Genomic DNA, 25,248 nt, shown 5'->3' with positions numbered 1-25,248 from the left:
TGTCCCGACTAATAATCGTAACTCAGCTAAAGGGAGTGCGAGGGAGATAGATATATGTTGACAATTTATAAAGCGTATAACTTTTTAATGAATGGTCCGATTTGAAAAATGTCTTCTACATTTCGATAGGTATAAATATACACAACAAAATTGCATTTATACTTCTCGGAAATCTTTAAAGATGTGGGCGCAGGGCCCATTTTAAAATCGTTAGTGGGCGATTGTGGGCGTTAGAGGGGGCGTGGCGCTCAATTAAAATAAACTTGCGCTGCGTAGGAAGCCAAAGAATATGTGTGGGAAATCTCAACCTTCTAGCTTTTGTAGTTTCCGAGATCTCAGCGTTCATACAGACGGACAGACGGACAGACGGACAGACGGACAGACGGACAGACGGACAGACGGACATGGCTAGATCGACTCGGCTAGTGACCCTGATCAAGAATATATATACTTTATGGGGTCGGAAACGCTTCCTTCTAGCTGTTACATACTTTTGCACGAATCTAGTATACCCTTTTACTCTACGAGTAACGGGTATAAAAATGACTAAAAAATATACATGTAAAAATAGATCTATTAATAAATTTATTATACCCGTTATCGTAGAGTAAAAGGGTATACTAGATTCGTGCAAAAGTATGTAACAGCTAGAAGGAAGCGTTTCCGACCCCATAAAGTATATATATTCTTGATCAGGGTCACTAGCCGAGTCGATCTAGCCATGTCCGTCTGTCCGTCTGTCTGTCTGTCTGTCCGTCTGTATGAACGCTGAGATCTCAGAAACTACAAAAGCTAGAAGGTTGAGACTTCCCACACATATTCTTTGGCTTCCTACGCAGCGCAAGTTTATTTTAGCCGAGCGCCACGCCCCCTCTAACGCCCACAATCGCCTACTAACGATTTTAAAATGGGTCCTGCGCCCACATCTTTAAAGATTTCCGAGAAGTATAAATGCAATGCATAATTGTTGTGTATATTTATACCTATCGAAATGTAGAAGACATTTTTCAAATCGGACCATTCATTAAAAAGTTATACGCAATCAAAAATTATATATCTATCTCCCTCGCACTCCCTTTAGCTGAGTTACGATTATTAGTCGGGACACCAACCCGACACAGCGTTCGCACTCCCTTTAGCTGAGTGACGGGTATTAGATAGTCGGGACAACAACCCGACTATAGCGTTCTCTTTTGTTTTTGATTTAAAACAAAGTATTGCAAGAATATAATTTATTCTTTTCATATTTTTGTATTTAAGCAACTAAGAGTTAACTGCGGTAACTTATTTATATATCCATTTCGTCGCGAAGGATATTAAAATTTAGTGAAGGTATACTAATATTACTTAACCTTTAAAATTTATTTGGTGTACAGTGAAAACATACAAACAGTATTTAAAAACAGTTTAAGCCTAGCAAAGAGTGAAGTGAATAATTAAATCATCTAACACGATGCCACCCAAACCAGTTGATGTCCCCACCATAGTGAATGCACTTTGTAATGTTAATATTTTTACCGAAGGCATATCTGTCCACCAAAAAAATTTTGAAAAATTCAAATTTTAATTTTTTTCAATTTCAGTGAAAACTAAAAAGTGGTATATCTTCCAAAGTTTTGACTTTTTCAAAATTCTGAAAGGTTGACACAAGTGGACACATCAAAGACATATCTGTCCACCAAAAAAAATTTTGAAAAATTCGAGTTTAATTTTTACGAAATTTAGGGAAAACTTTAAAGTGGTATATCAGTGAAAACTAACAAGTGGTATATCTTCCAAAGTTTTGACTTTTTTAAAATTCTGAAAGCTGGACACATCAAGGACATATCTGTCCACCAAAAAAAATTTTGAAAAATTCTAGTTTAATTTTTTCGAAATTTAGTAAAAACTAAAGAGTGGTATATCTTCCAAAGTTTTGACTTTTTCAAAATTCTGAAAAGTGGCACAAGTGGACACATCGAGGACATATCTTTCCACCAAACAAATTTTTGAAAAATTCGAGTTTAATTTTTTTGAAATTTAGTTAAAACTAAAAAGTGGTACATCTTCTAAAGTTTTGACTTTTTCAAAATTCAGAAAGGTGGACACAAGTGGACACATCAAAAACATATCAGTCTTCCAAAAAAAATTTTGAAAAATTAAAATTTTTGATTTTCGAAAATTTTTGAAATTCTATATTTTCGAAACTGGACGTGGACAAAAAAAACTAAAGGGTGGACACAAGTGGAGATATGATGGACAAACCATTCCCATATTCAAATTTCAAAAATTTCATTTTTCTCTGAGCTGCTAACACCGCTTCATTGTAGGGTTTTCAATTACAGATCATAGTTTATGGCTCTAGATAGATTTACATATTGACACATGACATGCACAAAGCTCATAAAATCTAATACTTTATTTATCAGTGTTCGTCTGAACAGTGCCCATACCAGAGTTTTTGAGATATTCTTTGTAGGTTAGGTTCAGAAAGTTTCTAAATTATTTCTTAACAAAATAAATTTGGTTTCATAAAAATCGGATCAACACAGCGATCTGTGGACGATCCGCAGCTGGCCTACTTTTTTTAAAAAAGGCTTGACAAAAAAATTCCCACGGCCGCAATCACTATGGACGGCAGTCCATGTAGTGACGAAGCGCACAAGGAGAGTGTGCGAAGGCGACTACTATTATATAACACCAAATTAAAGGTATTGCTAAAACTTAAAGGATTGCATACCAAGACTTGGGAGAGAGAGCGGTGTTTTGAAATACTTCAACGCCTTTTTAACTTAATTCGTTTAAATACAATAGTTTTAAAATTATGATAGGCAAATTTAAATTTAATTGTATATATTAGCTTCTATGAGAGCAAAGGTAAACAAACAAAAACTTTTGATATCAAATAAAAACACCTCTTAACGAGGTAAAAAACTAGTGGCGATCGCACCTTCAACATACAAACGTTCTGATATCAACATTTATGACGAAAAATGATTACACTCGTCATTAAATAGACTTTCTAATATTTTCTCATTCGACACGCTGCAATAAAAAAGCCTGTGAAGAGTGAAGAAGATAAAGGATGGAACAGTTTGCTAGGGTGGCCCGAATGATAAAATTTTAGAAAGTGTACTTAATGAAGACTGTGATGATTTTTCGTCACAAATGTTGATATCAGAACTTTTGTATGTTGAAGGTGCGATCGTCACTAATTTTTTACCTCGTTAAGAGGTGTTTTTATTTGATTTTAAAAGATAAACAAAATTTAAATTGGTTTAAATTATATAAGAACTATGTAATCAACATGCCAAGTTGCGAAATTCCAGTACAAACCCTTATTGGTTAAAAAAATCACGAAAAAATCGGAGCATAATTAGAACAACATTTTTTAAAAATACACGGTAAATTCAAAAATTCACGTGGAATTACCAAAAAGTTTGTTGATTTTTTGATGTCAAACAACTTAGTTTAATCTGTCCGAAGCAATATATATGGGCACTTCCACCAAAAAGTCCACCAAGCCAAAAACCTTAAAACTTGAATAAAACAAATTTCCACATGATTTTTCCGCCATATTAGTTTATAATATAAGTTAGATCCTGAGCTAAACTAAAAATGTGGAGTATAGTTACATTATTTTTATGACAAACCCCATCAAAATAGGCAAAATGGACCTGTCTTCTGTTGTTAATTTATCAAATACAAATGCTAGTTTGTGACATTTTTCTGTACTGAATGCTTCATTTACATGTTAAACTATTAAGTTATGGGCAAAACAGCCAGCAGTTGAGGGATACAGGTAAAGAAATAGACTTTACAAAACGGTGAGAAAAAACGTCCCGAGCGACATGTCCCGAACGAATGTGATTGAAACTGCATAAAACGAAAACCGCAAACAATTTTTGAGTAAAACCAAAACCATTTCACAGCGAAATCGCATTCAAATATTAGAATTCGCTCAAATCTGGTGTTGAATGACCTTCCCCGAAATCCACTTCTATTTTTGTCCCGAGCGAATACGGCAGCTTTTTAACGATATCTTAAAAACTAAAAGTGGTATAAAATCAAGATTTTTACACAAAATTCTAAAAATTAAAAAATATTTTTGTTCAATTTTAAAGGTGTGCAAATGTCTTGAACGACAATATGGAATTGCCCATATAGAACATACATACAGTGGTGGTCACGAGTTTAGCACACTTTGCTCGCCCATCGTATTTTCTCCATATCTCCTCTCCAGCACGAAGGTGGGTGAAACAAAAAGTCGAAATCTCTAACGAGAAAGGAGATATGGCGAAAATACGATGAGCGAGCAAAGTGTGCTAAACTCGTGACCACCACTGTATATGTAGCTCTCTTCCTTCTTGGTGACTTTTATTTTTCAATAACGATTATTTTCGGTCCCTGCTTCAAAGATGTTTAGCGAAGACCGATGTCTATATTAAAAAACATTCAAAATGTAATTATAGCAGGTGATATAAATGCGAGAACTAGTTTTATTGTGAAATCAAGCTCCACATGTTTCAAAACCGGACTGGGGAAGTATGGCTGTAAATTTCATTGTTCCATTTTAATTGTGGACTCAAAACAAAACTGTGCTTTGGAAATAATTACATATATTTATATATATTATAAATGCTCTTAACTGAGTATTGAACGAACTCGGCGATGTCGATGCCAAACACCGATTTGCAAGCTAGGTTCCATAGGCAGGAGACGGTAGGGAGGACATTGAAAATGCATGCGCTAACAAAAAACAAAATGAACTACGAAACCATTGGCCACGCCACGTCCACCGAACTATCGGACAGTATCGATCGACCGCAGCAGAAAATCGAAAGTGCAGGCGCTAAGCGCCAATGCCCACCGAGAAAGCATCCGGAAAGGAAGACACGGGAGGAGAGGACCATTGAGAAGTTTCGGAACATTGACTTCTTTGGGCAGCGGGACTCGAACAACCTACTAACGGTCCAGAATCTCGAGTTTCCAGACGCCAACATCAAGCGCACCGAGCTGCACAAACGCGATGAGTGCGGCAAGGGCGTAATCCGTGGCAAAGGTCGCGACTTCGCCAGCTCAAGCAACTCCCATTTTAGAGACGGCATCGAGACGGTAAAGACGCGCAAGGATGTTTGCTCCACCACCAGTGCAGAGCAGCAATTCCAGATGGCCGGCAATGGCCAGAAGAGCGACCAGGTGCAAAAGTCTTCGGAAGGAGAGCCCGATTCGGGGGAGCTGGTTGACTCAATGCACGCGCCCTCCACGCGTCCACCCAACTTCAAGGGCGAAGAGTGGAGGCGCCCGTGCCCGGCCAGCTTCGTGGCCGGCGCCCCGCGACCCCGCATTGGCCGGTGTCCGAAGAACTACGAGCAGCTGGCAAAGTTGACGCCTGCCCGCCAAAAGTTCTTCCTCACCCAGGATCCGCGGAAGTCGCACTGCCTGGTCAATCCGGTAGCGCTCCGCCACACTCCGCTGACGAAGGAGCAAGAGTTCAGTCTGATTGGCAAGTTGGTTAAGCACGGGGACAATCTGTGCGCCAGCACTGGGTCGGAGACCTCCGATACGCACATCTGCGAGGTGATCGATCTTCAGAATCCGCTTCGACTGGACTTTCACGGCATGGACTACAAGACGACGTACGAGCAGGACGAGATCGAGCAGCAGAACGCGCTGACTTTCTGGCGCGTTCAGCGCTACATGGCGCGGCGAAAGGCCAAGAAAAACACCAAGGTGAACGTCGAGGCCGAGCTGAAGGCGGAGCGGCTGGCAGTGCCGCAGCGCTACAACACAAAGATCAAGGACACGCCCGTGGAGGAGCTGTCGCCACCTCGATCGCCGCGCCTCGTCCACCTGTACCGCAGTCCGGACAAGCCGGCCAACAAGCTCAAAATCGAGGAGGAGCGCAGGCGCCGGGCTGCCCGCTACAAGGACATCTACCTGCGGAAGAAGCAGCGCGAGGAGGAACAGCTGCAGGAGCGCCGAAAGCAAGAGGCGGACGTCAAGGAGATCGAGGGGCGGACGGTGGCCGAGGACGACCTGCGCGCCGACGTGGCGGTCATTGATGACGCCATCGAGCGCAGCTTCCGCAAGCACGTGGAGCTCAGGCCCATCATCCGGAAGCGCAAGGTCTTTCCTAAGACCCTTACCGAAACGGAGAGGCTAAAGGCGATCATGCACCGCGAGGACTGTGTGCGGCGCGACAAGGCCCGAGTGACCCAGCAGTTCTTCCTGGAGCGCACTGGCAAACTGAAGTACCTTCCGGACGCGGAGCAGCAGCTGCGCTGCGACGAGAGCATCGAGGGCAGTGTGGGCTCCACGCCCAGCGAGCAGAGCAGCGACGACGAGGACTACCTTCAGGTGGGCAAGATTGGCGACAAGTTCCAGCTGCGTGGATTCCACTTCAAGCACGGAGACGGCCTGCGCGGAAAGCTGCACCGCCACCAAATTATGCAGGGCCAGCGAACGGTGAAGGGATGCCTCACGCGGGAGGAGTGGCTCAACCAGCTGGTGCCGCACAAGGAACCCATTAAGCTCGACGTAGAGCGCGGCATTATAAAGGTGGGTTTTTATGGACTTTGATGTTAACGTTCGTACATAGGCCGTTCTCTTAAACCAGACACCAGACACCTTTTAAAATCCTTTAAGGCGATTGTAGGCGTTAGAGGGGGCGTGGCCCTCGGCTGATATAAACTTGCGCTGCGTAGGAAGCACGAGAATATGTGTGGGTAATCCCAACTTTCTAGCTTTTGTTGTTTCCGAGATCTCAGCTTTCATACACTCAAAAAAAAAAAAAACATCCCGAAATCGCCATTAAATCAAGAAATTCGCCATGCTTCTCAGTCGATGGCAATTTACTAAAAATTAGAAAAAAAAAATTCTGAAAAGCAGAAATACTTTTCTAAAATCTAGAAAAATTGGATATTTAGAAACTTTTCTTCTTAAAATAAAAAAAATATTCTTTATTTAAATAAACTGCATACATATTTATTTTAGTATTTTATTTCATAAACAAGAAATAGAAATGAAAAAAAAAGATGAAAGGAAAATTATTAATTTTTCCTATACAAAAAAGGAAAAGAAAACAAAAAAGAACAAAAAAAACCATTATGAATATTTCCTAAAAAAAGAAAACAAAAAAGATAAAAATAACATAAATATTAAAAAAAAGGGAAACCAAAACAAATAAGATAAAAATATAATTATTAATATTTATATTTAGTATTTAATATATTATAATTACAATTTACTTACTGCCAAATTATCAACAATACCTGAAATTTATATTATTACTGCAAAAGAAAATAAAAATTAATATTAGAGAAGGATGGTATTTGCGGCCTGCAATATTATTAATAGCCAAATCTATTAAAATAGTATGCCCTTTACTTTTCACACACTTACCAATTTATATTTAAATTTAATTCACATTTTAGAACACATTTTACAAAAACAAAAAGGGTCACGATCGTGGAGAAGACCAGGGACCCTAACTGTTATGAGTTTTATGTTAAAAATCACATTTTAACAGTTATTTTCGGATTCGTAAAGTAAAACTCAAAGAATAACTGTTATTTTTTAAGTTTTATAATAAAAGTTGACAAATAACCGTTATTCGTCGTGATCAAAAATAAAACTCAAACTTGATTTATGGCGATTTTGTGGGTAAAATATATTAAAAAAAAATATAGTTATACAATATGCACGGTTGGCTTTTTTTAAAGATTTTTATTTATTTTTGACCTTTATATAAAAATCAAAAAAATAAAAATTATTACGGATTTGTAAACTACAATGGCTAGCAAAAATAATGGTGTATTTAAACAAATTTTTCGACTCTTCTAAGTGCATGATTTTTTTGGTAAGAAAAATTTACAAAAACAGTTATTTTCGGTCCCTGTCTGAGACACTTCTAGGCGATAGAAAGACGATAGAACACATTTTACAAAAACAAAATATACACCTATCGCATAGAAGTCACTTCTGAGGCACTTCTGGACGATAGAATGGCGATAGAACACATTTGACTACCTAAAAAGGGTTGCGATCGCGAAGAAGTAACTTTTGGGCGATAGAACAAATTTTACAAAAACAAAACCAATGGGAAAAAAACGTCTTCCAATTCACTTTTGGAAGTTAAATTCAAGATAGAAAGGAATTTGGTCTTACTTTTTTGTAAGTTTTACTAGTTTTACTGTAATTAGGAGGAAAACGGATATGCTCCAATATATTAGTTTTAATACCGGGATAAAAGTTGAAATGCAAATTAAATGATAAAGGATGTTATAATGATTACAAAGAATACGAAAGGGCTCGTGCAGACTAAAGTTTGATGTACATTGTGGTAAATTAAGAGGATAATAATTAGAGCCCGGCATGGGTATACAAAATGGGTTATTTGGGTACCCAAACGAAATTTCAGGTCAAGTAGGTCAGGCTTTCTTTTAAAAATTTACCTACCCAACCCGACCCCAACATTTTCGGGTCGTTTGGGTTTGGGTAAAATTTTACCCAAATACCCAAACGACCCAAGTCAAATGGGTTTCAAGTAGATCAGTTCAGGTTTAAGGTTACCCAAAGAAAAAAAATTGATTTTTAAATAAGACGATGATCACAATTTTCACTGCTTATCGACCCGTCGCGAATTCTTAAGGTCAAGATGGTTATTTGTGTATAATATTTAAAATTAAAGTAACCTCACACCATACTTGGGGGGTTCAACAAATGATTACTCTAGTGCAATTTTTTTTGTATGAAGAATTGGTGACATGGGGGGGGGGGGGGCAAAAATCGCCGAAATTGTGTTTACGTAATATATGGACAGCCCCTTAAAAATTATCAATGTTTGATTGTAAGCCGAAACCAGACTCTATATTATTGTATGTCAAACAAAGCTTAACATCATCAGCATACATTATAAGGGGAGAGTGGGGCAATTTCGTCACTGGGGCAATTTCGTCACCTGCAATATCTCGGAATCCATAAGACGTAAAAATATATAATTTTTTTTTATTAGGCCTTCAAGAAGGCATGACACAACCAATGCATTTCTTTTGCACGGTAGGCCAAGATAATTAAGCTATAATATTAAATGCGTTTTCATAGTTCAAAAGCTACATTTAGCTCTCGACGAAATTTTTTCTGTATGCCACAATTAAAAAGGGATAAGATACAGGTTTTTTTTTTATAATACACAGTGCTATAATGTGCATTTCTGCGTAAGTGATTTTTAATTTCTCCCTTAATTTCGGAAGAAAAATAGTTATTTCTAAAAAATAACTGTGTGGGGAAATTTCTCCACCCTATGCTTGCGGTAAATTCGCACCTATTTTAAATACAGACGAGCTGGCTAATGAACGGACTACCGGCAGCAGCAGCAAATATAGGACGTTACCAAAAAATCTACGCTTGATCAGTGTAGCATATTTACAGGCGTTAAATTCCCTACATTTTTACAGGTGACGAATTTGCCCCAGTGGTGTGCCGATTTTACCCCCCTATGTGGCGGAATTGTCCCAGTATATTGGTTTTACTTTTTAATTGTTTATAAATTACCAAGGTAATTAAAAAAAGGGAAATGTCACATTTTAAAGCTTGGTGCTAACCGCATTCAACAATAGAAATAGAAATATGATAACATGTCTCAAGATGGACAAAAAATAGCTTTGAAAAAATGCTGACGAAATTGCCCCATAAATATAACCTTCTAAGTCCTCCCATTTAAATAACTTGAAATCCAAGTTAAAAGATTACATGGAAACCCAAGCAAGTCTAGTTTGAATAAAAGAAGAGAGTGGTTAACGAAGTCAAAGGCTTTACTGAAATCTGTACACTCATAAAAATTAATTTCTAAATTTTGGAAATCTCGCCATTGAATCGGCCTACCTTTGAAAATAGAAAAAAAATTTCTTGTTATTAGAAAATTTGCCTTTGAATACAGAAAACCTTTTTTTGATGGAAAAAAATCAAGAAAGAATTTTTCTTAAAAATAGAAAAATGAGCCAAAACATTTTTGTACGTATTTAAGGGCAAAATCACCTTTGAATATATGAATGAAATGACCCTAGAATATAGAAAAGTAGCCATTGACTTCCTTCGTCTGCCGAATGTTAACGACAAGAAAAACGAAGTGGGACGAAGGGCCTTCTCGGCCCGACGACTACCCGGCTACCGACTTCTCTGAGCCCCCGAGCGTCAGTTGTGAAAAAAATTCGTAAGTGATGGACGTGATTTTAAAGCGGATAAGAGGTGAAGCCTTTTTCCAAATATTCAAAGGTATGTAAATATATAATTTTTTGTATAGCGCGCGTACAATTGTATGTATGTAATTAAAGGATAAATTTCAAATCTCTTTACCAAGCGTATACCAATTTAGGTGAATTGTTTTTTAGCTAAGAGCTACGTACATACATACATTTGTATATAAATTTGTGGGTGTAGAGTTCTATAATAACTATATCTTATTACTCGCATTTTATTTATTTTTCAGAGTGAAAATACCTGCAGTTGCATCAGCCAAATAATTTGTTTGGCGAAGCTGTAATTTTGTTTTAAAACCTTCTAAGGTAAGAAAAATATGTTGTATTTGTTTGACATACTTATGTATGCATGTAAATATCTATGCATGTACGCGGCTCACCCGATCTGAAACCCGATTTTCAACCCTTTCATATTCTGCTCCTCTCTCTCGCTCGCTTGACCTACGCGTCGCGATGTTCTCTCTTCTCCTTCTTAAAATTGACATGATCTGCCCTGCTTACATTCGGTCTCCCTTCGCGCAAAGGACTGTATGTAAATAATGTAATGTTAATAATAGCCAAAATACAAACACGTTGGTCAGACGACCGAGAGAGGAGCAAGACAGGTAGAAAATGAAGATGGAAGGGTTGAAAATCGAATTTCAGAGAGAGAGGCACGGGAGAGACACGTACATACACCTCTCTCTCTGAAATTCGATTTTCAACCCTTCCATCTTCATTTTCTACCTGTCTTGCTCCTCTCTCGGTCGTCTGACCAACGTGTTTGTATTTTGGCTATTATTAACATTACATTATTATCTATTATCTAAAAACATCTATCTATTATTATCTAAAAACAAATCATTGATATCCCAATAACTCTTTTTTCCAGATGAGGAAAGCCGAAGAAAATAATTTTTTATGCCTGCAACTACATATTTGGTTATAATAATGTTTTCTTGAGTCAAAAATGTGCTATTTAAAAATGTTTAAATGTTAAGTGTTAAATGTTTTAAATGTAAATAAATATAATATGCAAAAGAAAAAACCTAGTTACATTTTATTTTTAGGGTTTCAGTGTTAATATAAAACTTCCTTTCAAGAAATATTATTTCTTAAATCAAGAAATAAAATTTCTTGAAAGGAAATTTAAGCAAGAAAGAATTTTTCTTGTTTAAAAGGTGCCTTTCTAAAAAACCCTTTCTTGTTTTAAGAAATTTAATTTCTTGAAACAAGAAACAAACCACCTTTGAAACAAGAATCGCCTTTCTTGTTTTAAGAAATATTTTTTCTTGTTTTAATGGTGGCTTTCTAAAAAACCCTTTCTTGTTTTAAGAAATTTAATTTCTTGAAACAAGAAATATTTTTTCTTGTTTTAATGGTGCCTTTCAAAAAAACCATTTCTTGAAACAAAGGTGAGGTCGCCTTTGGCAAAAATTCAAGAAAGAATTTTCTAGATTTTAAGGAAATTCTTCGATTTTTTTTATGAGTGTATATATACCGTCGGTCTGCATTTTATTGTTAAATCCATTAATTACAATAGATGGCAATTCAAGTAGGTTGGTGGTAGTCGATCTTCGCTTAACGAAACCATGCTGACACGGTGATATTAGCGAGGAACATAAATGTTGTAAATGGGATGTGATGAGACGTTCAAAGGCTTTTGGAATTGCCGACAGTTTAGAAATACCTTTATAATTCTGGGCATCCGCCTTCGCACCCTTTTTGTGAAGTGGAATAATAAAAGAGTCCTTCCAGATAGTTGGAAAAACTGATGATGAAATAGGCAAATGAAAGAGTTTAAGAATAGGTTTGCAAATGGTTGATGCACAAAACTTAAGCACATAACCAGGAAGTCCGTCAGGACCGGGAGAATAAGTTGGCGTTGTTGTTGCTAAATCTCTTAAGAGAGAACTTTCGGTAATTATAGGGGAAAAAGAAAGGAAGCTAGCTTCGGCAAGCCGAAGCTTATATACCCTTGCAGATCATTCTATTAATTTACAAATCGCAAAAATGTTAAATTTCTTATTATTTCACTTTAATTTTTCGATCGTTTCTATCACAGCTATATGATATAGTAGTTCGATCTTTTAAAAATTAAAATCGAAATTCGGAAATATTTCAAAATAGTCATATCCCAGAGTAGAAGGGAATGTTATAAAAACCAACAAAGATATAATTTTTTTATTATTAATTTAATTTTAATTTTAATTTTTTTAATTTTTAATTTTAATTTAATTTTTCGACCGTTCCTATGGCAGCTATATGATATTGTGATCCGATTTAAAAAACAAAAAAACCGAAATTCAGAAATATATAAAAAAAAATATTTCCAAGAGTAGAAGGTAAAATTTCAAAAAACACCGGAGCTAGAATTTTTTTACGTTTATTTTTTTTTGATCCTTCCTATGGGAGCTATAAGATCTAGTTGTCCGATCCGGTTGTTTCCGACATATATACTACCTGCAATAGAAATACGACTTTTACGAAAGTTTCATCCCGATAGCTTTAAAACTGAGAGACTAGTTTGCGTAGAAACGGACGGACAGACGGACATGGCTAGATCGACTCGTCTTGTGATGCTGATCAAGAATATATATACTTTATGGGGTCGGAAATGTCTCCTTCACTGCGTTGCAAACTTCTGACTGAAATCATAATACCCTCTGCAAGGGTATAAAAATACAATTAGGGTGTTCAATTGCGTTGCAAACTTTGTAAAGTGTAAAAATGTAAATCAATTCCAACAACAATGTCTATACAAAATAGTTTTAAAGGCCTACTTTTGAAAACTATTTTGTATAGAAATTGTTGTTGGAATTGATTTACACTTTTACAGTTTACAAAGTTTGCAACGCAATTGAACACCCTAAATTTGTCTTATTTAAGGGATTAGGGTAGTTTGATTTTGACCATGAAGAGGAGCTATAAGTAGTTTGGAAAAAGTCGGCAAATAAATCAGCAATTTCAGAATCTGTCGATGCCTCCATTCAGTTAAAACGAACCGATGAAGGCAAAGCTGATGACTTACGCTTGGCGTTAACAAAGTTATAAAACTGCTTCGGATCATTTGTAAATTCAAATTTACAACGATTTAAATACATAGAATAGCAATGACTGTTAAGAACATTAAAATCAGATCGAGCCACCACATGTTAAGAAAAATCGGATGGCCTACCGGATTTTTTATACTTTTTATGTGTGTGTTTTAAGATTTTTAAGTCTTTGAAGCGCGTTTGTAAACCAATGAAGGCCTGTTCGGCTTTAAAGGAAGCCTATCAGGAACGCAATCATTAAAAAAGTGTTTAGAACGCTATAGAAAATTTCAGTTGCACATTATTAGCTATTTTTCTGAATTTTACGGCAAAAACCCTAAAATTAAAAAAAAATTCACTTGAAAATAGAAAAATAAAAGTATTTTTGTTTATAAATTTTTTTTTTTAATTTTGTCCGACTGATTTTTTGTATCGCTTTTGCATTTAGGTTTGTTAACTAAGAGGAACCCTTTCTGGTTTTAATGACCATCATATCGTGAAAATAGGGAACATTTTTATTTATTTAATTTAAATTTAAATTTAAATTTATTATAAATGTTTATTAATTACAATGCATTTTAAGTACAAAATAAACTTTATGTAAACATGTAAAAGATTTAAGGAAAAATTCTTACCTTGACCTGAACTCGAACCCGCGACCGTTCACATCATAGAAAGACATCTTACCCACTCGGCCACGCGTGCTTCTTGCAATGCAATGGCTTAAGATGCTTGAAGTGTTAAAGGTCGTATTATTGGTATACCAATTACAATTAATTTAATTAATTCTTGTTAACAACGGTTTTAACAATTCAGTGAATGAAACCCCAAACTAAAAATATTTTATACGAAAAAAAAAAAACTTAAAAAAAAACAAGAGAGAACGCTATAGTCGGGTTGGTGTCCCGACTATCTCACTTAGCTAAAGGGAGTGCGAGGATATATAAACTTTTTTTGATTGCGCATAACTTTTTAATGCATGGTCCGATTTGAATGTCTTCTACCTTTCGATAGGTATAAATATACACAGAAAAATTGCATTTATACTTCTCGGACATCTTTAAAGGTGTGGGCGCCAGACACATTTTAAAATCGTTAGTGGGCGATTGTGGGCGTTAGAGGGGTGGCTTGGCGGTCGGCTGAAACAAACTTGCGCTGCTTCGGAAGCCCAAGAATATGTGTGGAAAATCTCAATCTTCTAGCTTTTGTAGTTTCCGAGATCATAGCGTTCATACAGGGTTCGACTTTTGTACAAATGTTTAGGGTCCGGACGCCTTTAACAGCTAGGCCACCATACTAGAATACTAAAAAAATAACACAACTTTCCAGAAAAATAGGTAGTTACTTTATAGAATCAAAAGCGATTTCGCCATTAACTCAAGAAAAAAGTTCGGAAAATGTAGCCATTATTCCAAGAAAATATTGTCATTAATCCACGAAAAAATTCAACGACTCTTCTTCTTATTAATTTTTTGAAAAAATTAATGGCAAATTTCCATAAACTTGAGAAATTTTTTCTATTATCAAGAAAAATTTTCTTAGTTCAATGGCGTTTTAAAATCACGGGCGATTTTCTAAAATTAAGGGCGATTTTTTCCTGAGTGCACTTTCGATGTCCACACAGTTGTAAAGATCTTTCCAATTATATTGCGAAATCATTAAGTTCACTTTATTATAGTCACATTTCCGAAAGCATCTCATTTTAGTTGGTAAAATTGACCAACAAAGATAGTTACGTAACTATTAAAATAGGTACGTGATTTTGTTTTTGTTTTGGGTGTGTGTCTTTGCTAATTGTGTGTATTTTTATACCCTTGCATAGGGTATTATGATTTCAGTCAGAAGTTTGCAACGCAGCGAAGGAGACGTTTCCGACCCCATAAAGTATATATATTCTTGATCAGTCCGTCTGTTTCTACGCAAACTAGTCTCTCAGTTTTTAAGCTATCGGGATGAAACTTTCCCAAAAGTCTTCTTTCAATTGCAGGTAGTATATATGTCGGAACCGACCGGATTTGACAACTATATCTTATAGCTCCCATAGGAAGGAAACGTTAAAAAAATTCTAGCATCGGTGTTTTTTCAAGTATTACCTTCTACTCTTGGGAATATTATTTTTTATATATTTCTGAATTTCGAATTAAATATTTTAAAAATCGGATCACTATATCATATAGCTGCCATAGGAACGGTCGAAAAATTAAATGGAAATTAATAGGAAAACAAATTATATCTATGTTGATTTTTATTACATTCTCTTCTACTCTGGGATATGACTATTTTAAAATATTTCCGAATTTCGATTTTAATTTTAACAAGAAAGGAAGCTACCTTCGGCCAGGCGAAGCTTATATACCCTTGCAGATAAAGTAATGCTCACTCGGTGCAGTTCCAGAGATTCCAGATTCAGCGTTTCTATTTATTTAAATTTTGTTTTTAAGTAGTCAAGAATCAAAACGCCTACTTCCTACAAAGTTACAACGAATTTTCTTATATTTGTTTGAATATTCCTATGGGAGCCTTAAGATATATGGTCCGATCCGGCTCGCTCCGACATATGTACTACCTGCAATAGAAAGAAGACTTTCGGGAAAGTTTCATCGCGATAGCTTTAAAACTGAGAGACTAGTTCGCATAGAAACGGACAGACAGACAGACAGACGGACATGGCTAGATAGACTCGGATATTGGTGCTGATCAAGAATATATATACTTTATGTGGTCGGAAACGTCTCCTTCACTGCGTTGCAAACATCTGACTGAATTTATAATACCCTCTACAAGGGTATAAAAAGATCGAACTACTATATCATATAGCTGCCATAGAAACGATCGAAAAATTAATGTAAAATAATATTTGTAAATTTGTAAATTAATAGGAATAATCTGCAAGGGTATATAAGCTTCGGCTTGCCGAAGCTAGCTTCCTTTCTTGTTTTGTTGTGAAATAACTATTTACTTAGTAGAATTGACAATTTTGCTGGTTGGGGCCTGTTTGACAATTATTATAGTTGATTTTACCAAGTTTTTCTTTTTGTGTGATAGAGAAACATTTAGGATATTCAATTTCGTTGCAAACTTTTGAAAAATGTAAAAGAGTAAGCCTTTTTTCGGAGGCGCGCAGAAAGACTGTCTGCCACGTCCCGATTTGTCAATATCTTTGGATAACATTTTATTTTTATATACTTAATAATCCAACATTTGCAAAAGAAAGGTTAAATTCAAAAATGTCCTGGTATTTAATTGTCGGCGTTCAATTTTGCTTATAGGTTCTTGACCCCGACGACCCAAACTTGGACCTATTTCCACCCGAGCCGTTGCTCGTGAGAAGGCGCGAACGCCAAAGTGCAGTCAAGGAATTCATAGATCAGCGACTTGGCCTGCACTATCACCGTCGACTACGCAAAAACTTGAAAATTGTCAAACCCAAGCCAGCGTACAATGTCAAGAAGTTCAATCTCATTCGGTATGTTTTTCCCGAAAAAGTACTTGTTCCCGACGATCGCGTGCCGGTGGAGGAGATGGAGGTGCTCGACGCCACCAAGGTAAACACCACGCTGGAATATCTCGATCTGAAGCAACAGCTGGACAAATCCAAGCGCCACAAAAAGAAACTCGCCCGCATGCAACTGCTCGGCCTGCCCTGCATTGAAAAGGAGCAGCTGAGAGCGACAGATCCTTGCCTGGAGGTCGAGGAGGAGCTGGATGTCGACTGGGTGCCGACTCCAGAACCTCCCTACAATGAGGGCGAGGGACACCAGCGACAGGAGGGCGGTTGCGACCGACCGGCAACGGGACTTACAAAAATCCCCCAATCGCCGACGCCGGGCTTCACTCGCATCACTGGAAACTCTAGCTGTTTCCGCTTCCGTCGCGCCTCTGCTGGGCAGGAAGATATCCTCCCCCAACCACTGCAACCGGCACGATGGCGCGGAAATATGCCGGCACCCAAGGAGAGGGAGAAGACCCTGACGATACACCCCAGGCGAAGGCGCGATTACGCAACTGAGCGCGTTCCATCGGCGATTTTCAATGAGGTGCTTCAGAATTCCCCACTGCCGCTCCTGGAGCAACCGGAACCAGAAAAGCTGCGTTTTGCCAATGTTAGGACCAAAAAGCGCCCGTATACAGAAATATTTGAGGCTAGACACCACCATGACCATTGGGCGCCGACTCAAGTAAAAAATGTGCACGTTCAGTATCAGCCGAAGACCGTTCTTCCCGAAATTACGAAGGTGGCGAAAAAGGTCCGGGAACCGGTGGTCAAATTTGAGAGGGCTAACCCGCCCAGCAGCAAATATGTGAACAAGGATCTTACCATGCCCAGCTACGACTTTGGCCAGATGATTTCAGAGCATTTGTCCGCCACCCGAACTGACAATAAAGAGGCTGCCGGCGAAATAGTGCCCGACCTTTGCCGGCCATACGACTTCGTTTTCCACTCGCGGGACCCCGAGGAGTTGGCTAAACTAGACTTTCCGGGCCGAAAACAGTATTTGGATCTACTGCGTGAGACCCGCGAGGCCATTTACGAGACCAAGGACATTGAGCCCGGTGAAGAGCGCCTATTAGTGGACCGCCGCGCAGTGGTCGCGGACCTGGAGGAGGACCTTCGGAGCATTGAGAACTGCCTTACCTCATTGAGCAGCTCCGAGTGCACTGACCTGTCGAACGACAGCGGCAGCTACATGGTGATCGAGGACAAAACTAAGTTGCCCCTGGATTATATACGGAAGCCACTGGTGCCTTTCGAAGAGATGCGGCGGGCGCGCTTTCACGCGGCGGTTATTGACGTGAATGCCGAGGACGAGGATCCCTACCGCATGCTGCCTTTTTCCGGTCAGCACAAGGAGCAGGCCGATATGCTGGGACCCAAGGATACGTTTTTTACCTTCAGTACTCGACTGCGAAATAGCCTGCGCCTGCGACTGGAAGTGCCGGTGCCGGACGTCCGTAAGACGCTGCTTGGGCCCGGGAACCGCAAGTACTATGGGGCAGTCATCACTGATCTCGACGAGAACTACATTGAGGAGCTAAAGAGTCGCGCCACCATTAAGTCCTTTAAATTCAAAACCAGCATTCAGTTGCTCAAGGACGCCATGCGTCTGAAGTACGAATCCCTGCTCATACAAGGGCAAATGGTGCGCACTAAGATTTACGATCGCATGAACGAGCGCCACTGGGTGGACATGAAGAACACCAAGAATTTGTACGAGGCATTGTTCGCCAAGTGGAAGAAGAAGGAGTACAACGCGGCCATGACGATGGTGTACCAGGTGAAGTCGTACTACGAGACCACCGACAAGCTCAAGCAAGAGTACCGGGACCTAGAGCGGGAGCTGATGATGCTCAACATGGACATTGTGTTTATCGAGGGCCACTGGATCCGATGCATTATGCTGCAGAACTTCCACTATCTGATGGGTGACCAGGACTGGAGATCGGAGCACGACTGGATACATCTGGTTCCCAAAAGTAAGCGTCGCGGGAGTCCGAAAAGCGAGGACGACGAGGAGCAAGCTGCGGAGGAAGTCGACGAGGAGGACTTGGAACTGGAGCCTTACGACGTCTCGATCGCGAAGCGAACCATAGTCAACATTCGCGTTCGGGACAAGGACGATGCCTGGGCCATCCGCACCTTCTACTACGACGTCTACATGCAAAAGGTCCACCCAATCCTGCAGGTCTTCCCCGACGCAGAGTCCTTCTTGCAGGGCGTCGAGAGCCTGAAAAACAAGACCTTTATGTTGCTTCTGGAAATGCACTTCACGTTATCTATTCACACCGAGTTACAAGGCCGACAGGAGACCTTTATCGATTGGTGCACCAAGGACCTAAAGGAGAAGCAAGAGTACGTTGCTCGCAAGTCGGCAAAGAAATTCTTTATGGAAGACCGTGCCAAGGAGATGGAGGAGCGGGTCCACCAATATCTTGGACGGCCCATCGAGGAGACGATTGCGGATGAGGACTTTAACAAGCACCGCGCTGTATTGGCCGAGGTATGGCGCCGCGTGGTTCCAGACTCGGTTCGCGGCACCAGTGATGTCTTGCCGTGTGCTGCTGACATGGTGGCCGCCATTAGCGATGTGGTCATGGAAATTCTTTCCAAGTTTGAGCACATGGACATTGAGAAGGTCCGGGCCGTGGAGGCTACCCTGCGTAAAGGTCGCCGCTACAGAGAAAAGCTCTCTCACCAGGCCTATCAGGTGGAGCGTCGCATTGACATGGAGATGAAGAAGGTGCGCCGCAACCTGGAGCCGCCCTTTAAGAAGCCGAAGCGCGAGGGTCCCCTGCCGAGGCTCTACCTCAAGAAGAGGGTCATTCCAGAGGAAAAGGAAGTGCTAGTAATCTCTGAAAACACTAAGAACTTTGTGCGCGCCTTTAGGGAGGACGGTTACACTGGCGACCAAATTACCCACACCTCCTTGCTGACAGTTGACAACATGCAGGAGCAGATCGTTCCCTTCTATTTTGACCATTTCCTGAAAATCAACGGCTACACGCCCAATTATAACTTTAGGACTAACGTAGATCTGCGTGACGGCCCCGAGTTCAATCGCTTGAAAGTACGCGAAGTCCTACCAGATGTCCTTGCCAGGCTGGAGACTTGGGAGACAATGCACAAGAAGATTATGGAGGAAAACATCCAGAGAAACCCGAAGATGTATGAGAATGTTATCTAGGGATTCCAGTTTAATCGTTTTACGTCCCTTTAATAAATTAAATTTCAAGTTAAATAACTTTCGTATGATTTAATTATACACTAAAAAAAGCAAATTGAACAATTTAACTGATTATTTATTTACTTAATTTAGTTAATGCTCCTAAATTTAATTTTGTTATACAACTGTAGTCAAAAGTATTTTCACAAATTTGAATGTTACTTGTACTCATATTTTGAACCTATAATATAAACATTTTGGCACCTATGGAAAGAGCACTTCAATTCCGTTGTTTTGATGCAAAGATGTTCCCCAATCAAAATTAATAATAACTGCAAAAAAAAATTTTTCAAAATATTTTTCCTGGGGCTTAAAACAAAAATGTTTTGATGCAAAGTTGTTCCCCAATCAAAATTAATAATAACTGCAAAAAAAATTTTTCAAAATATTTTTCCTTGTATTTTTTATGATTTTTTGAAAATAGCTATTTTTGCCGCTTTTTTTTCCTTTTCATACAAAATTTTACTGAGAGGTCTCCATTCAAAAAATCATAAAAAATACAAGGAAAAATATTTTGAAAAATTTTTTTTTGCAGTTATTATTAATTTTGATTGGGGAACAACTTTGCATCAAAACATTTTTGTTTTAAGCCCCAGGAAAAAAGTTGAAAATTTGACTTTCGCAAAATTTGCTCACTTTTCAAAGGGGTCTTAATGGGTTAAGAAAATTTTTGTGTCATTTAAACGGAATTGAAGTGCTCTTTCTATAGGTGCCAAAAGTTTATATTATAAGTTCAAAATATAAGTACAGTTAACATTAACATTTGTGAAAATACTTTTGACCACCCCTGTATAATTAATAGAAAGTATTTGTGTTCAAGTTGAGTTTCCCACACAACATAAAATCAACAAGAGAGAACGCTATAGTCGAGTGCCTCGACTATTAAATACCCGTTACTTAGGTTAACAACTGTAATATAAATTTGCCTCCCTGTATGCTTTTCGCGCGACCAACTTAAACAAATATAGATTATGGATTAGCATATTGCGAATTAGAGTCATAAAGGACTAGTAGTTAAATAAGTAATAAGTTTTAGAACTGGGATCTTTTTTCCAGCCCCATCCGCCATCTATGGCACGGAAATGATGCTGTTTATACGCCACAGTTTTTTGCGTTTTGTAGACGTCAGAGGGGCGTGGCATCTTGATGAAGCAAACTTACGCTGCTTAGGAACCCCTAGAATCTGCTGGCTTAATGACAATCCTCTAGCTTTAAAGGTTTCGAGATCATAGGTTCATCCACACAGACAGACGGATATGGCTAGATTATATATGAGTGATTCTTTGTGAAACGTATCGAGATTTTCTTCACTGTCTCAAACGATATCCAATTTTTATGACAATATTACAACATTTAAAAAAGTTTAAAAAAAAATCCATTTGACAGAAGCGAAGATATGGCGATGCTATTTTTTTTGTTAAATTCGGGTTGGTGTCTCGACTATCTAATACCCGTCACTCAGCTAAAGGGAGTGCGAACGCTGTACTCGGGTTGGTGTCCCGACTAATAATCGTTTAGATAAAGGGAGTTCGAGGGAGATAGATATATAAACAATTTTGATTGCGTATAACTTTTTAATTAATGGTCCGATTTGGTAAATGTCTTCTACATTTCGATAGGTATAAATATAGTATATTTGCAGCAAAAGGGCCGACTAGAGAACATATTCATCAGGAGCAATCTCCAGACGCTGTACACTAGGTCAACCGAAGCCGCAATAAACGGAAAGGCGGCAACCAAAACAACAACAAGACAGAGAATCAGGCAGATACCAATAAGAAAATGCCGTGCAAACATTGCGGATGGCGGAACCATAAATCGGTGGACTGCAAATACAAGGACTGCAAGTGCCATATCTGCAAGAAATATGGACATCTGGCATCAGATTGTAGATCTAAGCAAGAAAAAGATAGAAATGTTAGTCATGTATCAGTTTAACTTTTCAAGAAGAACAGTATATTAATCACAGTATTTTAAGCGTAAGCAACAACAGTATCACCAATGTAGCCGAAATGTACATACTAGAGCCCTGCATGAGTGGAGTCATATAGTCTAGTCACACTGTGTGGGGTAACCTATCGAGTGAGCCAATAACCCGATTACTCCAAAAAAGTGTTTTTACTTGGTTAACTCCAAATATCGAGTAATGACATCTAGTGTTTGTTGCTTGTGTTGTTTATTTGACTAGGGATGGACCTTCAACGATAGGAAATAAATACAAAATATACCGAAATATACAAAAAAATACTCCGAAATACCAAAGACCCTAAAAGTACATCTACCTGCCCACATCTAGTTGCCTATACACATCCTATGTAAAAAAAACAGGCTTATGCCAATAACCCCATAACTCCATAACTCCACCCCAGTGTAAATAGACTTATAGGGCCCTTTGACTCACATTTTCAAAAAAGGTTCGAGTAGCTCATGTCGGAAAATTTTTTGCATCTGAATGTCTCAGCTCATGGCCTGGCTAACGTGATCCACTTGATCTGATCTACAACCTCATGATTCCAATAGCTCATGACTCCCTATGACTCATGACTTCCTTAGAGTCATGACTCAGGTCAAAAATATCTCTAATCTGTTAATCACAGAAATAACTATATTTTTATACCCGTTACTCGTAGAGTAAAAGGGTATATTGTACACACAAAAAAAAAACTTGGTAAAATCAACTGTAACAAGAAAGGAAGCTAGCTTCGGCCAGCCGAAGCTTATATACCCTTGCAGATCATTCCTGTTAATTAACAAATCGCAAAAATGTTCAATTTTCTATTATTTCTCATTAATTTTCCGATCGTAATATGATATAGTCGTCCGATTTTGATCAAATTAAAATTGAAATTCGGAAATATTTAAAAAGAGTCATATCCTAGAGTAGAAGATAATACAATAAAAACCAAAGAAGCTAGAATTTATTTCCTATTACTTTTCCATTAATTTTCCGATCGTTCATATGGCAGCTATATGATATAGTAGTCCGATTTTTTAAATAATTAATTCGAAATTCAGAAATATTTAAAAAATATCATCCCCAAAAGTCGAAGGTAATATTTCAAAAAACACCGAAGCTAGAATTTTTTAAAGTTTTTTTTTCCGATCCTTCCTATGGGAGCTATAAGATATAGTTGTCCGATCCGGTCGGTTCCGACATATATACTACCTGCAATAGAAAGAAGACTTTTGCGAAAGTTTCGTCCCGAGGGTAGAGGGTATTATAATTTCAATCAGATGTTTGCAACGCAGTGAAGGAGACGTTTCCGACCACAGAAAGTATATATATTCTTGATCAGCACCAATAGCCGAGTCCATCTAGCCATGTCCGTCTGTCTGTCTGTCCGTTTCTATGCGAACTAGTCTCTCAGTTTTAAAGCTATCGCGATGAAACTTTCCCGAAAGTCTTCTTTCTATTGCAGGTAGTACATATGTCGGAGCGAGCCGGATCGGACCACTATATCTTAAGGCTCCCATAGGAATATTCAAACAAATATAAGAAAATTCGTTGTAACTTTGTAGGAAGTAGGCGTTTTGATTCTTGACTACTTAAAAACAAAATTTAAATAAATAGAAACGCTGAATCTGAAATCTGGAACTGCACCGAGGAAGCATTTTTTAATCTACAAGGGTATATAAGCTTCGGCTGGCCGAAGGTAGCTTCCCTTCTTGTTTTGTGTGTATTCGTGCAAAAGTATGTAACAGCTAGAAGGAAGCGTTTCCGACCCCATGAAGTATATATATTCTTGATCAGGGTCACTAGCCGAGTCGATCTAGCCATGTCCGCCTGTCCGTCTGTCTGTCCGTATGAACGCTGAGATCTCGGAAACTACAAAAGCTAGAAGGTTAAGATTTTCCACACATATTTTTAGGCCTCCTACGCAGCGCAAGTTTATTTCAGCCGAGCGCCACGCCCCCTCTAACGCCCACAATCGCCCATTAACGATTTTAAAATGTGTCCTGCGCCCACATCTTTAAAAATTTCCGAGAAGTATAAATGCAATTTTGTTGTGAATATTTATACCTATCGAAATGTAGAAGACATTTTTCAAATCGGACCATTCAATAAAAAGGTATACGCAATTAAAATGTATATATCCATCTCCCTCGCACTCCCTTTAGCTGAGGTTCGAATATTAGATAGTCGGGACACCAACCCGATTACAGCGTTCGCACTCCCTTTAGCTGAGTGACGGGTATTAGATAGTCGGGACACCAACCCGACTATAGCGTTCTCTCTTGTTATTTTTGTAAAGGCAGTATAAATATTTTTGTATGATATAAAATCCTTGAATAGTATGAGCCATGTTTCATAGGAGTCATGACTTGAAAAGCATAGATAGATCGAATGGCTCATGAAATCAAAGGGAGCTATCACTCAAAATAAATTTAGCCCTAAATTTTAGAAAATCGCCATTAAAATTTCTTTTTTCTAAATTCAAGAAAGTTATTTCTAATTCTAAGGAAATTTTTCTTAAGTCAAGAAAGTTTTCCTTAAATCCAGGAAGTATTTCTTAAATGTAGAAAATGGTTACCATGAACTAAAATCACCCTAAAATCTAGAAAAAATGCCCTTAAAATTAGAAATAATTTTCTGAAAAATAGAAAGGCAAACGAAAATAATAAAATATTTTGGCAACACTTTTTCTAAAAATGAGTGCCCTAACCCTAAAATTAAGCTAACCCTAAATAATAGAAACATTTTCTAAAAAGTAGAAAGTTTTTCTAAAAAATAGAAATAGTTGTTTTCACATGCTCTGGCACACTAAAATGTTCAATGCCAGAGCTTGTCAGCTGCCGGGCGGCTGTACTTGTAGCGCAGACGGTTAAAGCGCTTGGTTAGAAATCGAATCGACCCTGGTTCGAGTCCCAGAGCAAACTATTTTTTACCTTTTTTTTTTTGTTTTTTTTTAAGTTTTTTTTAAAATTTATTTTTTTACTTTTTTTTTATTCCTTTTTTTATTGATGGCAAGCAGTAAACTAAAAATAATTAGGTTTATATTCAGCTATTTTCTATATACTACACATAATATAAATTGCGTTAGCATAAATATATACATATGTATATACGTATGTAAATAAGTAAAACGCGAATGGTCAAAATTATGCAATTAGTATTCAAATGTGTTGTCCGCTTCACCCTTTACATATTATGCTCGGTTTGCCACAGCAAGTTTAAGTGCTACAATGGCCCAGTATGTAGGCCATTCGCTCCTCGCGCGGGAGACCCGGGTTCGATTCTCACGACGGACAAGTAAAAATTGTAAGTTTTTTTCA

The 25,248-nt window shown here is 38.3% G+C and overlaps 1 protein-coding gene and 1 long non-coding RNA gene across 2 annotated transcripts; both read left to right on the top strand.

Moving 5' to 3' along the window:
- The first annotated feature begins 4,525 nt into the window (after positions 1–4,525).
- On the top strand, positions 4,526–19,981 carry LOC108068527 (uncharacterized). The gene is made up of 2 exons (XM_017158160.3): positions 4,526–6,540; positions 16,522–19,981. The coding sequence occupies exons 1-2, from the start codon at positions 4,651–4,653 to the stop codon at positions 19,933–19,935; spliced, it is 5,304 nt and encodes a 1,767-aa protein (XP_017013649.2). The 5' UTR covers positions 4,526–4,650; the 3' UTR covers positions 19,936–19,981.
- Positions 9,701–11,227, top strand: LOC138912044 (uncharacterized). The gene is made up of 3 exons (XR_011417684.1): positions 9,701–10,254; positions 10,469–10,544; positions 11,110–11,227. It is a non-coding gene; the product is annotated as an uncharacterized lncRNA (long non-coding RNA).
- Positions 19,982–25,248: the final 5,267 nt, after the last annotated feature.

This window comes from Drosophila takahashii, chromosome 2L (assembly GCF_030179915.1).
Source record: "Drosophila takahashii strain IR98-3 E-12201 chromosome 2L, DtakHiC1v2, whole genome shotgun sequence".
In the NCBI taxonomy this organism is placed as follows: Eukaryota; Metazoa; Arthropoda; class Insecta; order Diptera; family Drosophilidae; genus Drosophila; species Drosophila takahashii.
The sequence above is the reverse complement of the archived record's forward strand: the minus strand, read 5'-3'. Positions and strand labels throughout refer to the sequence as shown.